This window comes from Triplophysa dalaica, chromosome 16, assembly GCF_015846415.1.
Source record: "Triplophysa dalaica isolate WHDGS20190420 chromosome 16, ASM1584641v1, whole genome shotgun sequence".
Lineage (NCBI taxonomy): Eukaryota > Metazoa > Chordata > Actinopteri > Cypriniformes > Nemacheilidae > Triplophysa > Triplophysa dalaica.
Window position 1 is genome coordinate 4173163 of NC_079557.1, and position 15065 is coordinate 4188227.

Sequence of the window (15065 nt, forward strand, 5' to 3'; positions counted from 1 at the left end):
GACCAGGTCACACACTCCACACCGCTAGAGCTATCGGAGAAAACCGCACGGGCTACACGAGGTCGGATTGGCAAAGGAAATGATAATATTTCTTCAGCTGATACTGAGAGTGGTGTAGAGATGGAGAGATTGTGGTGAGAGAATGAGGTGGGGTTTTAGGTGGATGTGATGAGAGGAGGGAGGAGCTAAAACGGGGTTGGGGAAGCACTGTGCTCGCCAGATATTTGATATTCATTTGTAATTGCTTTCAATAGCGGGTGAGTTCAGAATATTTACCTGCCATTAGTACTTTATACATTAGAGGCCAAAAGCGATGTTCACGATGAACATAAAGAGTATAAATTGTATAAATGTGTACATTTCTTTTCTCTTATGAACACAGAGAAAGATGCTTTTTGAACCAAATAGTTCTTGCCCGCCATTGACTACCAAAGTTGGAAAATGTATTTATAAATTTCTTTGTTCTGTTGAAAGAAAAGAAGATATTTTGAAGAATGTAGGAAAGCAAACTGTTCTTGGGAACTTTTGACTACCTTTGTAATTTTTCCTACTATGGTACTATTTACATTTAGGCATTTGGCAGACGCTTTTATCCAAAGCGACTTACATTGCTTTATCCTATACATTTTACATAGGTTTTTGCAATCCCCTGGGATCGAACCTGTTAATGCAATGCTCTTACCACTGAGCTACAGGCAAGTTATGGTAGTGAATGGTGGCCAATAGCTGTTTGGTTTCAAGCATTCTTCTAAATATCTTTCTTTGTGTTCATCAGAACAAAGTAATGTATACAGATTTGGAACAACTCAAGAGTGAGTAAATGAAGACAGAATTTTCATTTTGGGGTAAATTGTCCCTTTAAACCATTTAATTATGATGTGAATGGAACTAAATGTTCAAAACACTAAACATTTAAGAACAGCATATCAGGGTAGTTTAGTTTTGTTCAAATAAATAAAATAATGCATTTAAAAACCAAAAGTTCATTGAAAATATAATAGACATTTACTACAATTTTATCCTCTATTCATATTTGTTGATCCTCTCTTGTGGTAAAATGTTGTAGTCATTCTCCAGGGCTGTATCCATACTATTCTCCAAAATACTCCACTCAACTGCATACAAAACCTTTAATGCATATTTGAAAAAAAATATTTGAAAAACAAGCGAAGATGTCGATTGTGCTAAGTTTGCCATTATTTTTTGCCACTGCTGTACATTGACTAATATAAAATAAAATATTATTAAAAATAAATATTAATAAAAATCCAACATAAAATACATTATTATATTATAACCAAACCCAAACCAGAGGTTAACTTCGGGCAAGACGCATCCATTTGATGAAGCATCTATACAGAGCAATGAGATCGTCTTTGAACACTACTGTACATTGTATACAATATTTGTGACAAAACACATGTCATTGTGCCAAATCTCTGTTAAACTGCACCTGTCAAAAAGAATATTATACATATATCATGATTTTGTTGATGTTTGTTTTGTTTTGACAATCTTATGCAAGGACAGTTCCACTGTGTTGACACATGAAGATCTGAAGAGCTTTGAGCTTCTGGCACATTTGTGACACGTTTTCTTTAGAAAGCAGGTAAACATATGTTTTCAATCACTTATCACATCAGTTACGGTCATATTTTCATTCTTAGTTAAATTTATATCATCTATTATGTTGTTCATAATAAAGTTATCAGCCAACTGGCGCTTGGCTGTTTTCTTTACTCTTCAAAACCAACTTCTGCTGCTTGGCAAACATTGATCTTGGATTTCTCTCCTTCTCACCATCTTTCAAGAATCTGTGTACTGTGGTAAAAGACTGATTCAGTTTGAAAAGTTTTCTGACAGGTGATATTTTCCTCAATCTAGACTGTGAAAGACGTGCATTTTAAAGCGGCGTTCACCGCGAGCGATCCGGTAACACTTGTCATAATCATTGACAGGTGCAGCGACCACAAGTGTCTCATCAGCCCTAACAAGTGTTCGGCAATGGACATCTCACTTCATAACCGAATACAAATCAACTGTGTCAAACTGTGTCAATTACGCTTACGCTACATCCTCACATGACCGTACAATGTCACATCTCTCTTACTGGCCTGAGATGGCTCCTTATAGAGTTTTCCTAACTATTAATCCAAAAAGACATTTGAACATATCACATAACCAGAATCAAGATTGACAAGATGATGGATCGCTTCTAAATAACACACACCTGCAGGGGTCATTCGTATGTACCACACTGTAACACAATCGTCAGATGCGGGAGGGAACCGCAACCTGCAGCTGGAGGTATCTTTAGCTCTTCCTGAAATATGTACTTCATCAGAGCCAACTGTAGCTCAACACATGGTTTTGATGGACCAGCGTGATCTTTCCAAAGCTCCTTCCACGATCGGGCTTCCCAGAGAAATCTTCCCCGACTCGAGGTGAACTTTTGCACAAGTGATTTATGTACCGCGCTGAGTTGGTGAAGGGCTCCGATGTCATCGCAGGCCTCAGGCACTTCCTGTTTAAGGTGATTTGAAGTTCCCTGTCAGTCCATAGAGCCCATTTTATTGCCGCTCAGCCCCTTGCAGAACTTATGACATCATCAGCACACAGGAAACAGGTGGGCTTTACTTGAGCATTGATGTCATGACATTGTTTCTTGACTCACCCATCCACCCACAGACCTGGAAGGGAAATAATCATTCAATTGTTTGGTGCACACATGGGAAAAAACTGTGTTTTTAATGCTAAGCTGTGCTTTCTAAATGAATGAAAATGTGCAGATTCCTATTGAAATGACATTTTTTATGGTTTTACTTCAGTTCTAGTTCAGATACATGAACTGTCCTATTTGTGGTTCCTGCTAAATCAACCAAAATCACAGACTGGCCACCATCACTTACTTGCTGACCACAAGCTCTACACTTCAAAGATTTGCCAAGGTCCATATTATTCTGACATATCCATCATAACAAACAATGAAACTGCTGAAAAAGCTGCTTTTACTTGTAGGCATTTTTCAAATATAGTCTACTTGGATGATTTTATATTTACCCTTACAGAAAATATCTTTATTTTATTAAGTTTAAGCAAAGTTCAATTTCGTTCAAAGTATTCTCTATTGCAAAGACTAGGACTAAATTGGCCCACTTTAAAATGTACAAAAGTCGACTTTCAGTATACTTCAAGTGTAACAGAGTAAACTTTGAATAAACGTATGTTTTGTTCTTATATGATATCTCACAATACGCTGTTTCTTACAAACTGTAACAAATGAAATCTTTAGGAGTGGTCAAAACAGGGAAATTATTTTAATGTTGATGTACTGTACAGTGGTCATCAAAAAGTTTTGCAGCTTCTTAAGCTTGAAATTCTATTTGATCTTTAGACCTGATATTCTGAAACCAGGTTCTCTATAGGGTGTCTTCATACACAAAACGCTATCAGTGAGGTCATTGAGCTGCACCAAACCTCTTGATGTATGAGGAAGTGTGGCAGAGATATTGAGAGCTTGTTTAGAATCCTCCATGGGAAAGTTAAGGGATTGATAGCAGCCCTGCATCTGTGAAGAAAGACACTCTCCCACCCACTATACTGGATTTTCAACAATTGGAAGGTCACGGATGCTGCTGCTTCGACATGGCTGGGGAGTCTGGAAGTGACGCGTCTGCTCTCAGCAGCTTGGGCGAAGAGATAGATGAAGTTCTGCTACTCCCACACGGTTTGTAGAGGTTACCAGACATCCTGCTCATGAGCTCAGGCTTTGATATGAGCTGTGCTGCCCGGTGGCATCAAAGGTCCAGAAGATAAAGATACAAGACTTCAAATGACCCCTTCGGCTTTATTGTAGACCTGCATAAACACACATTGTCTTTTGCCCACATCAAAGTGTTTGTAGACACAAACATGTAAAACGTTCTTCTGTATTGATGCATTTAAATGCTGCTTTGCAAATCCCTGTAAAGCGTATGCATACATAACAATAATATAATAACATGTTTTATTTTTATAGCACCTTTGAAGAATCCAAGGATGCTTTACAAATTAATTCATGGGATACAAATAATAACACAATGCATATTTACTGCAAAACATTTGTTTCGTTTTAACTTACTTAAACATTTGTTTTAAACATTTGTTTTCGTTTTAAATTAGTTAAACATCCTTAGAATAAGAAAGATTCAGGATGCAATTTTTGTGTATGGGTTGTTTTAAAATACAAAATACAATTTTTCATGAATCCTGTTTTGAAGATGTTTCAAATATTTTCCTGGACAAAAAGACAAATATATGATTTAAAAAATTGTGTCTCTTTAACATCGCAATCGTATTTATTAGACATCAAAAAGATATTTAAGAGCAAATGAGTTGTTCATGATATTTCTCCTGAGATGAAGACCCTAGAAATCTCACAAATGTCTCCATTGGAGTTTCAGAAGAAATCTCAACAATGTCACAAAATGAGCTCAGATTTGTCAAGTCTGCAATCAAAAGTCAATATATTTGAAGATCTCAATACGAGAATTCTCAACAAATTTACCCAAATTTAGATTATTTTACCTCTACTATTTCAAAAGCTACATATATGTATTCCAACAATTGTATCCTTTGATTCTTTTACAATCCTTCTAAACCATTTTAGGAGACAAAAGTTGATACTAATACAATTGAGTTTAAGTCTCTGAGCGATTTGAGCTATGCCTCTAAGCAACAAAATGTCCTTCTGGGGAAAACTTCTCCTATTATTCACCAATCAACATTCTGCTCTGAGATAATCAGTCTGATGTCAACAAACTCAATGTTGTGAGACTGTCAAAATCGAGAGGTCAGATATTTCCCTTTCCGTAAAAAAAACGTTTCTTTTGTCATGTGCACAAATCACGTGCTGGACATCCCCCTCATCCTGTCTTAACATCCAGGCAGAGAGCTCAGGAAAATGACTGCGCTGGAACCATTTCAGGAATGATTGATACTGATCTGCACGGGTCAGTGTGTCTTAAGCAGGTTCTGGCGTTTGAGTTTGAGGGCCAAAACTCAAAAAAATTGAATGTGGTCTTTGGATAAGGTTTCAAAAATATATCCCATCAACTGAGCAGTGCTGGCAGGCGGAGTAGAGCAAAAGGTCGAAGCCTTGGAAGGATGAGCCACGCTGTGAAGTTTGGAGCGGATCTCGAAATTTCTGGCCCGAGATGGTCCGCCCCATGCTGAGAGGCACGGCATAAAAAGTGACTTTTAGAACTCGATGGACTGTTGATGTTTTTAAAGCATTGCGAGAGTGAAAATAGTGTGAGATACAAAGCGCTGAGAGACGTCTTCAAGCCAAATGTAATCTTTATTTTTCTGTTTCTGTACAAAAAGCACGGAATCACAGGAAAACCAAATAGGAAAAAGAAAAAGAAGGCAAAACATGCATTTATTTACAGCATGGTCAGAGAAGAACGGAAAGTAGAATACATCTCCCTATCTGAATCCTAAAGACATTAATTAAACATTGTGCTTTGATATATTTTGATATAATATTTCATATTTCACAAAGATGCAGTACCTTTCCCCGTTTCACTTTGAGTTCGACATTTCCAAAGAAAACTGTTTTTGATGAAAAAATTAAAGAAGAAGGCAGCTTTCTACATCTATGACAAAAACCTTTCACAAGCTATTAGAAAACTCAATGCATGGGGGAATGGATAAAACTTGGTGTGTGTGGGGTTTCGTGCCAAACTGGATCTCTGACAAGTGTGTTTTCATGTGAACTTTGAGATTGAATTCAGCTGTTTAAGTACAATCGGGCACTGTCAAATTGTATTTCCTTTACCCCATTTCTGTCGAAACCCCGACAAGACGAATGTAAAGAAATTGGGTCACCTGTGAAATAAAAGAGGTTTTCCATAATTTCACAGATGCACACACACCCTTATGAAAGTAAAAGCATAGCGGGAATATTAAAATTACAACTTTTCAAGTGGTCACAGTAGGTGAAATTTAGTCGCGTCACAAACAGAAAACTAAACATGACTACAAAACTATGTATATAGCGCTGTAGTGTCAGACGACAGTAAACCAATGACAGAATATCCTTCCCACGTCATCCCTAAAGTATTTAAATGCATCATATCACATGCATCTTTAAGATTTTGTTTTTGATTTAGTGTTGGAGCACATTTTATTTTAAGGCATCTTTATATCTCCCTTCATAAAATTTCACAGCTGTTCCACACGAGTGTGGATTAAGCAAGTTGCTTGCATTATTTTAAATACAGATTGCATAAATTGTGCATGTGTGCAACGACAACAACAATACCACCACCGACGTCAATGAATGGTCTCACGTCAAAATGAATCGCATGTGCAGTATTACTCCACTTAAATAATCCCAACAGGTTTGGAAATCTCATGTGACACATTTATCATGTGGTATTTTTATCAGCACATTAGATATGACGGCATAGGAACTTTGACTTTTCACCAGTCAACGCTACACGGTGAACCAACGAATATGTCATGTAAAATAAACCTCACAAGGACAGAGAAATATTATGGAGACATTGTAGAAACATCAACAAAATCACATGATAAACAATTTTCAGCCATTTCAGTTATCATGACCAAAGCGAAAAGTAATCGTCTGAAAACATACCGGTGCATATTTGTATAAGTATTTTTCGATTTTTTTGTTCTTTTCATTACTTTCTTACGCTCGCTAAGATACATAGCTCTTGTAAGTGCCCCAACAAAAATAGTGCATTAGGAAATAACTATGATCATACACGTTTCACAAAAACACACGAGACGAGAGGAGGAACAAGAACACAAATGCTTTTCGCAAAAAGAAAACATTAAATATACGGTTGGAGAAAAAAATGTCATTTTATACAAAAGTTGTGGAGCTTCGCACTCTGCTTTAAAAACAGGCGTCCTGGTCCAGACTTCTTTTTTTTTGTCGTCGTTTTTTTGTTTTTACAAAAAAAGTGTAATCCTTTTATTTTTCACTCTTTTTACAATATCTAAAAGGTATTAAGACATCAAATGTGTTGACATAGATATTTGATACTATTATTCAGGCCTAACTCACCGAAGAAATCCTGAAACGAACTTTATAAATACATACAAAAGAGCACAATAAGAAGATCAACAATAAGTCTGGTACCTAAATGTGATAAAACTGCAGAAAGCATTCCTGGCTTAAATCTACCTATCCACACACCTGGAACTACATTGAAACTACGGAAACAGTATGTTTAAAAAGGACTGACATCCCAAATCCTGATCAGTGCTATCATGTTGGTCGGGGCTTTTCTGTCTGGGATCATTTTGTATTTGTTCCCACATCTGATGGTCGAGAAACAAAAAGGAAGGAAAAAAACTTGAAGACATTACATTTCAGGAACGAATCATCTCTGACTGGATTTCCTCCTCCTCTGAAATTTTCTTAGATTCCTGCTCGAAACGTCACCCCAGCTTCAGCGTTCTCTGAATCTCCAAGGATGAACTTGTAGAGGGCAAAAATAACACAATATATTGACATTACAGCCAGGTCATGGGACATTTTCAGGCCAGGTGCACATTTTTCCTCTTTTTGTTTGCTTTTAGCGGTCCAGGTGTAAGTCTCTTCAGAGGATCTGTGATGTTTGATAAGAGTGTCAGACAGGTTTGGTGAGCCAGTGAGTTTGTCATGGGCTCGAGGACGCCCAGAGAAATCTGTCGTTCCTCTTCACATGGGAGGGACAATCAGGCCGGCCATAGCTGAAAGAGAAGCAGAACCGAGAGGTCAGTCGACATCAACAAAGAGTTCAGATTAGATGCAGCGAGCTCATTGATCTTGTGAAGGCATTATCTAAGCAAAAGACAAGCGTTTGCGTCTATTATGAAGAAGGAAATGTTTTCCTTATTTGACAGTAGAGTATTAAAACGCATGCTACTGGTGAGACTAAACTGAGGGTTTGATTGATTTTTTAATCTAGCTTTGGTGAAAATATTAGCATGCTGTGTGACACACATTGGACCTATGAGTTCATGTGAATGACGTGAACAGATTTTCATTTCCAAAACATGCAGTTGGACGACATGCAAATCTAATATTTGGTCATTTTGATTTTAAAATCCTATACTTTACCCTAATAATCCTATGAAAGCTTTACGGTAAAAAAAAAAATATTAAATACAAATGTATTGACTTACTCATGCAGTCCACAAGTTTCGGTTTTAAAAACAACCATATTGAAAGTTATGGATCAACTTTGACCTCAACATTTTGTGACTTTTTTGTCGTGACATTAGGGTGTTTTTTTCCTGAGGAGAGGGGGTGGGGTGCTCACCCTGTAGACTGCTCCCATTGGTGCTGGTGCAGGTGGGGGGCGGGGAGGTCTGTGGCCGGACGACAGGCGCGAAGGCGCTCTTCTGTTTGACTGCAGAGATCATATGGACAGGAGAGAATGAAAAAGGGCCCGCAGACAGAGAAATGGAGGGAGGGATGGATGAAGACGAAGAGTAGACATGATGTTCCAGTAGGGGGCTCGAGGGGGTGACTGAAACACACACACACATGCAGAGACACACATGCGCACACACACACAGACACACACACACACAGATGCTGGTGAGTGAGCAGGTGGTTAATGAGGTGGGTCATGCCGATTGTTAGAGGGTTAATTAAAGGGGAGGGGCGGTGGCAGTAATGCATTATGGGAATGAAAAAGTGTGCTACCTGAATGGCAAAGTTGATCCATAACTTAGAACTCTTGGAGAGGATATCCTATTTAGGTCATTGCGCTCCTCATTTGGCACTTGTTTTCTCGCAGAAGCACCGACATAAAACCATTTTCTTTGACACACTCACATGCCAGAAGACAAGCGGCTAATGTGCGGTCATCTGCGCGCTATGAGAGGTAGACGGGATGAGACACCGCTAGCCAACATCTTATAGCAGCATGGCTCTGAATTACATAAGGAGCTTTCACACCAGCTCGAGTAAAACCCACAGATTTCTTCAATGAAATTCCAATTGAAGACGCTTGCCAGCTTGTTTCCCATTTTTCGTAAGGAATGGAAAGCAAACCTGCCCCCAAACAGCTTTGCACAACGCACAGCCTGCCAAACAAGTGCCAATCACACATTGAATATACGAACAGTCTACTATATAAAACTCATTTGTAATTGTCACTTTTTCACAAATACGCCGGCGCTACGTGAAGGTGAAGACGGAGAGCCCACTACCCCGAAAGCGTGTGGGTGACGGAGTGAGTGAGAGGTATGGAAGAGTTGTTAATTTGTTAGTCATGAAGAGGGATGGAAGACATGGGGCGTTTGTGGAGTTAGTTCGGATGGAGACGTTTACAGTGCATGGAACAGCAGACAAGACAACCGTTTGCCTCACGGGACACCCAAGACACACAAATAACCTCAGTGTTTCCGTGCACAGATTTGCATTGAGAGGCAATGTAAGAGTTCGGGCCCGGCTCCACGGGGGACCAGGCTCATCCAAAAATGACCACCCACCCCTATCTGTCCCGCCATGCATTGAAAAAACTAGAGCCGGGCCTGACTGCAGCAATGCCCGAGTCCTCTTCCGTGATCTTTAAAATCACAGACAATAGTTGAATTTATCAGTATAGATAAATCCAACTAAACAAAATCCAAAACATGCTCGGAAGGGGTTAACTGCCCTGCTGAAATGACCAGCATGCTCCTTAAATAAAAAAGTTGAACTTTAACAACACGGCCATTGAAAACTCAACGCACGCTGGTCTCTTCAGCAGGCAGACTGCGGGCTCTATTAGTGCACGGTGAAGATTGGAGACTCACTTGCGTATGGAGAGTTGGCGGCGGAGCCGTTGAGGAAGCTGGGGGATCCGGGGACGCCCAGGTTGGTCATTCCGGCAGCTCCGTATCCGTTCATGGTGGAGGTGATGGTGTTGTAGTTAGACTGCTGGGGTGTGGAGCTCGGCACGTAGCCGCGAGGAGACACGCTGTTTGAGTTACGAGAGTAACCTGGAAAGCATCAAAAGAGACCGGTTATAACTTTCGCTTCGAATATTTGGAGAGAAGTATATGTGATGTTGCAGTTGGACGCGTGTGTGTGTTACACGCTGGGTTTGTCTTTGCCGTGGGTGGGATACTTTAGTAAGTGTGAGAAAATCTTAAAGACATCCGGGTGTTGTTATTGAAGCACTTAGTGCAGCAGTTGGGCGAAACTCATGTTTCCATTAGCAGCAGCATGTGCTGTGTTCGAATGAGAAGATGCGGCAAAGCTGCCATCACACTTTCCTTTTTCTTTAATTTCTCGCGTATGATCCCTAGCCAGTGTTCTGCCACTCAAAGTTGCTCGACAGGAAGTCTTCAATGTACCATTTGGCATTCATCTAGGTTCACTTTCTGGGCTTAAAGCCGAAATTCTCAGAGCAGGTCAAAGGGCAGTTTGCGAGAGGAAAGGAGAAAATATTAAAGGAATGTTTTTGTTTCAATACGAGTTAAGCTCAATCGACTGTGTTTGTGGCGTGATGTTAGCTGACACGCAAATGTTTTTGCTAAACGCAGAAATATAAGCTTGTAAGTGGTTTAACAAAAATACAAACACGCATGAAAATACTTTAAATACACATTTGATGTTAGAACATCTCAAAAACGGGATACAGTCTTGTGAGTTTCTACAGAAATCTCTTCTATTCAAAATGGGCGGCAACAAGGCCACTCGACCAATCAAATTACTGTCTGCAAATATCATTTGTTGGCAGAGCGCTGTTTGTGTAAGAACTTTCCGAAATAAAACGCGTTCCTCTGTGTTTTGATAAGCTGCAGGAAAGAGGCGGCGTTTTCTATAAACGAGTTTGCAACTTGTAATTATAACTAGAAACAATAATTACTTTGATGGATGAATGAGAAGAGCCCAGTAATCGAATTAAAACCCGCTGAAGTTTCACTGCACAAGAGCGTGAAGTATGAAATGTAATATTTGTATAATGGCTAACGGCCCTTTCCCATGACCTCATGGATAACTGTAGGTGTTCTTTTCCTGCGCGAATGAGGAAAACAGATGAGAGGAGAAGAGATGAGTGTTAGGACGAGGGAAAACAGAGGAGCGTCGGGGGAATGAGAGTTTCTCTGCCTTCCTGGATCTCGCTGTGAAATGAGCGGAGTGATCTGTTCGTCTTACATTCGTTCCCGCTTCCTGTCTGTGTGTGACAGGGCTGGTGGGTGAGGAGAAACATGGCTCGACGCGGCGGATATTGAAAACACACTTGTGTGTGGAAACGCTCAAACGCACATGTGATGCGCGATCAACCAAAGGTCAGAGATTTCATAATGAACTTAAACGTTCCGTGTTCAAATCTGTGCTGTCAATGTCAGTTTTATAGCACTATACACTTACTGTATGTCAACAAATTGTATTATTGGTTTTTATTATGCTATATATTTTATTAGATATTTCTTTATTTATCACTTTTGCTATCAAATCTTATCTCAGCAGTGACACGAATATTTTAATGTTCACTATTATTCATCCACTGATCCTAATGTCAAACATGCAGAACACAAAAGAAGATATTTTGAAGAATGTTGGTAACCAAACAACGCTGGCCACCATTGACTTCCATTGTACAAACACAAATCACTGAGACATTTCTCAAAATATCTTCTTTTGTGATCCACAGAAAAAAAGTCATATGCAAGTTTTGTACATCATAAATTATTACAAAAAAAATATTTTCAGGAGAGTCTTTAAGTCTGTTACACTAAAACTCTCAATATATTCGCCGTCAAGTTTCAAAGCACCATGCATGATGAGTTCATCCACCAAAGAATGCGTTTGCATTCGCGATAGGCGTTTCATTTGTGTACCGTGTCATCTTGGCTCGTTCACAGTCTGCACTCACATCTCTACGGGATAACAGCGAGCGTGTACACACACAGACACGCTCGTGTCGTTCCTGTGAGCAAGTGGATGTGAATGGCAGTTTTGAGTGCTGTGGGTGACAGGCTCGCCAAAACCCAGTCGGGGCTGAGGGTGGGTGTTGTGCCCACCAAGACACAGCTGACTCAGACTGTATGATGTGTGGTGAGCAGCTTTTAGTTTATGTTCTTTTGAAATGTCTCAATCATGTTTGTGTGACGTGCCAGTTTCATTGAGACCCTTCTACAATACCTTGGTCTCCCTGGGATGCCTCAGAGATGTTGACCGCGAGCTGGCTGCTGAAGGAGTTGACTCCCATCATGCCCGAGTGAGCGCCGGAGCCCGTCAGCGAGGGCAGCTGGTTATGGCTCCGTGGCACGCTGTACAGCGCCTCCGTCAGGTCTGCGGCACGCTTCAGAATGATCTCCTGTTGAGGAGACAACGTAAAAAAAGAGAGATGTAATGAAGACAGAGATGTGATATTGTTTATTAGACGTTGAACTGATTAAAAGTATAGCCTGCTGATTTATGACGTTTATATACAAATCAGCTTTTTGTGTGATTTGTTTATACCTGATTGTTATGGGGCATCCCATACAGCGCCTCCACCAGATCTGCGGCCCGCTTCAGCAGTACCTCCTAACAACACACACATTGAGTTTAGTGAAAAACTCACAAATAATATCCTCACAAACAAAGTAGAGCATCATAAATATTACATTTATTTATAAAATCTGTTTAAAGTGCTATAAGAAGTCATGTGCTTAGACACAGAGAGCGAAATTGTGATGAAGCAGGCAGAAAAAGAAGCTGTTTGATTCTAATTTACACCAACCTGTCACACACACACATGCACTGTATACACACTGAACACACACACAACCTGTGCCAAATCACACAAGCACTGATCCTGTGCTGAGATCTGTTCAAAGTCCACACACACACGCACACACGTGCTCTGTCGTTCTTCACACGGCGCGTGCGACTGCAGGTTTGCGTGTTATTTCATGGTGTTCCTGTGTAAGTCACACATCTCCTCTGGCCCACACACTCTCGTTCTGGTCTCACCAAGAGCACCAAACAGGACACGAGCGCATTAAACAGCTTTCAGAGTTTTCCATCTGCTCCATCTGTCCTGAATTTATTTCTTATGTTTCTCATTTTTTTCTCTGCTCTTTACCTGTTTACATCACGGGTGAAAGTTTTAAATCACTGACATCGCCCTGATGTTCACCTCCCTTATCGACAATAATGTTGAAATTGACCCCATTTCGTTCGGAAATGTTTTTCACTAGTTTTAAACTGAACTGTATAAAAAACTATTTTAAAGGTGCAAATATTCTATTTGCGTGTAAAAGCTGTGTGCATAATGTTCAACCAAATCATACTGTTACATTTTTTTTAGATGCACAAGCAATGCCAAGAGTAAGAATCTGGAGGCGAATTCACAAAACATTATCAAGAAAATTCTTCTTAACTGCCATATTGTTTCTTAAACTTTAATTTTAGGAATAGTGAAAATGTTCTTAAGAAAATATTTGAGAACTTCTTAAAAAGAAAAATTCTTACGAGCTTCCTATAAATTATCTCAAGCACAAGCTTATATTTTGTCTTAAAGTCCACGTGAACCGGAGTCGCGATCGTTTTACTTCCGAATTCTGACGCACTTCAAAGTGAAACAGAATTTAGAAATAGAAAAAATGTGGGTGTGGCTTGTTTTTACTGCGATTTGATTGGATGCATAAAAACAGCCTCAACTGAGAGTTGAAGGGAGGAGTAAACAGATGCTCCGGCCCAGACCCATTGAGAGAGAGAGTCGCGTCTTCTCCATTGACGTTCCAGGGTTTTGGACTCCCGTTGGCAGAACTCTCTCTCTCTCAATGGCATTGCTTACGTCATTTAAGATGGATAGTCATTTCAGGGCGGAAGTGCATTTTCAAATTTGAACTGAAGATTATGAGGGTACATGAATTTTAAAAAGAAAATCACCCACATTGATAAGATATTTACTAAAAACGCTGCAATATTTCACGAAAAATTAAGAATGATAATTTTTATTTAATTTGGACTTTAAGAACAGTTTCGTGAATCCGGCCTATGCATCTCAGAATACACAAAATCTAACCGTAAGTCACTGAATAAAACGTGGAATGAGGTTTTATGTTGCTATTTGTAAACAAGATAGCTAGAATCCAGACAAGGTTGCTCTCTTGCTCTCTTTCTCTCTTTCTCTCTTTCTCTCTCTCTCTCTCTCTCTCTCTCTCTCTCTGAGTCATGTGTGTATGGTGGGGGTGTTGGTACAGAAGAAGTCAGAGCTGGTATTATGGCAACCTCTACTGGATTTCCCTGGGGTATTACACTGAGACAAGGTGTGGGCTTACCACACACACTTCATATGAGAGGCAGAACAAAACACAGAGTAAACACAGACAATGACCCAAAGAACTACAGATGCTGTTAATGTGAAGAAGATAAGATATGAAGAAATGGCAGACATAAATCCAGGATACAGAAAGCAGGACACCAGATAAACAGTAAAACTCACAACGAGAGGACAGACACTAAGAGATGAGCGGAGAGAGAATGAAAGAAGAAGGAAATGTGCAAAAGTGTGTGCGAGAGTGAGAGAGTGAGAGAGAGAGAGTGAGAGAGAGAGAGAGAGAGAGAGAGAGAGAGAGAGAGAGGGGGTTGTTTTTCCCCTCTAGAGTCAACAGGTAAGAGGCAGATGGGTCTCTTCCAAACCTATCATTACTGTACTGTGAAAATAACAGCCTACATCTGTACACACCTTCTCATGCACACACCGAGACCACGCCAGCTCAATTCCCAATTAAACTATTATTTTTATATTCACATTATAGCACAATTTAACTCCTAAACTTCATTAAACATTATAAAACAACAAAAAATTCTCATTTCTACAACTTTTTTAAGACACAATTTAAGATTTACATAAATTATAGGGCTGTCAAACGATTAGTTGCATCAAAAAGTTTTAGTTTAAATACATTTGTGATGGGTTTATCTACACATACACATCGATGCACATATTTAAGAAAAATATGAAATTATTAAACATTTATATATTATTTTAATTATTGGTAAAAATAAATAAAAACATCTAAATATTTCTTAAATACAGTATAAACATGTATGTGTATGTTTTTATTTTGGA

The 15065-nt window shown here is 39.5% G+C and overlaps 1 protein-coding gene across 8 annotated transcripts in view; it reads right to left on the bottom strand.

Annotated features, from left to right (window-relative positions):
- Positions 1-5319: 5319 nt before the first annotated feature.
- Positions 5320-15065, bottom strand: part of LOC130438108 (transcription factor COE3) — a 96457-nt gene continuing 86711 nt past the window's right edge. For 2 of the 8 annotated variants that reach the window (XM_056769902.1, XM_056769901.1), the window contains exons 12-17: positions 12464-12529; positions 12143-12317; positions 9805-9990; positions 8319-8408; positions 8117-8135; positions 5320-7746 (exon numbers count right to left, since the gene is read on the bottom strand). In XM_056769902.1, coding sequence (XP_056625880.1) covers positions 7674-7746; positions 8117-8135; positions 8319-8408; positions 9805-9990; positions 12143-12317; positions 12464-12529 — 609 coding nt within the window. In that variant the 3' untranslated portion in view covers positions 5320-7673. Of the gene's footprint in view, positions 7747-8116; positions 8136-8318; positions 8529-9804; positions 9991-12142; positions 12318-12463; positions 12530-15065 lie in introns of all 8 variants that reach the window. The other 6 variants (XM_056769904.1, XM_056769903.1, XM_056769900.1 and 3 more) reach the window with 4 other exon arrangements.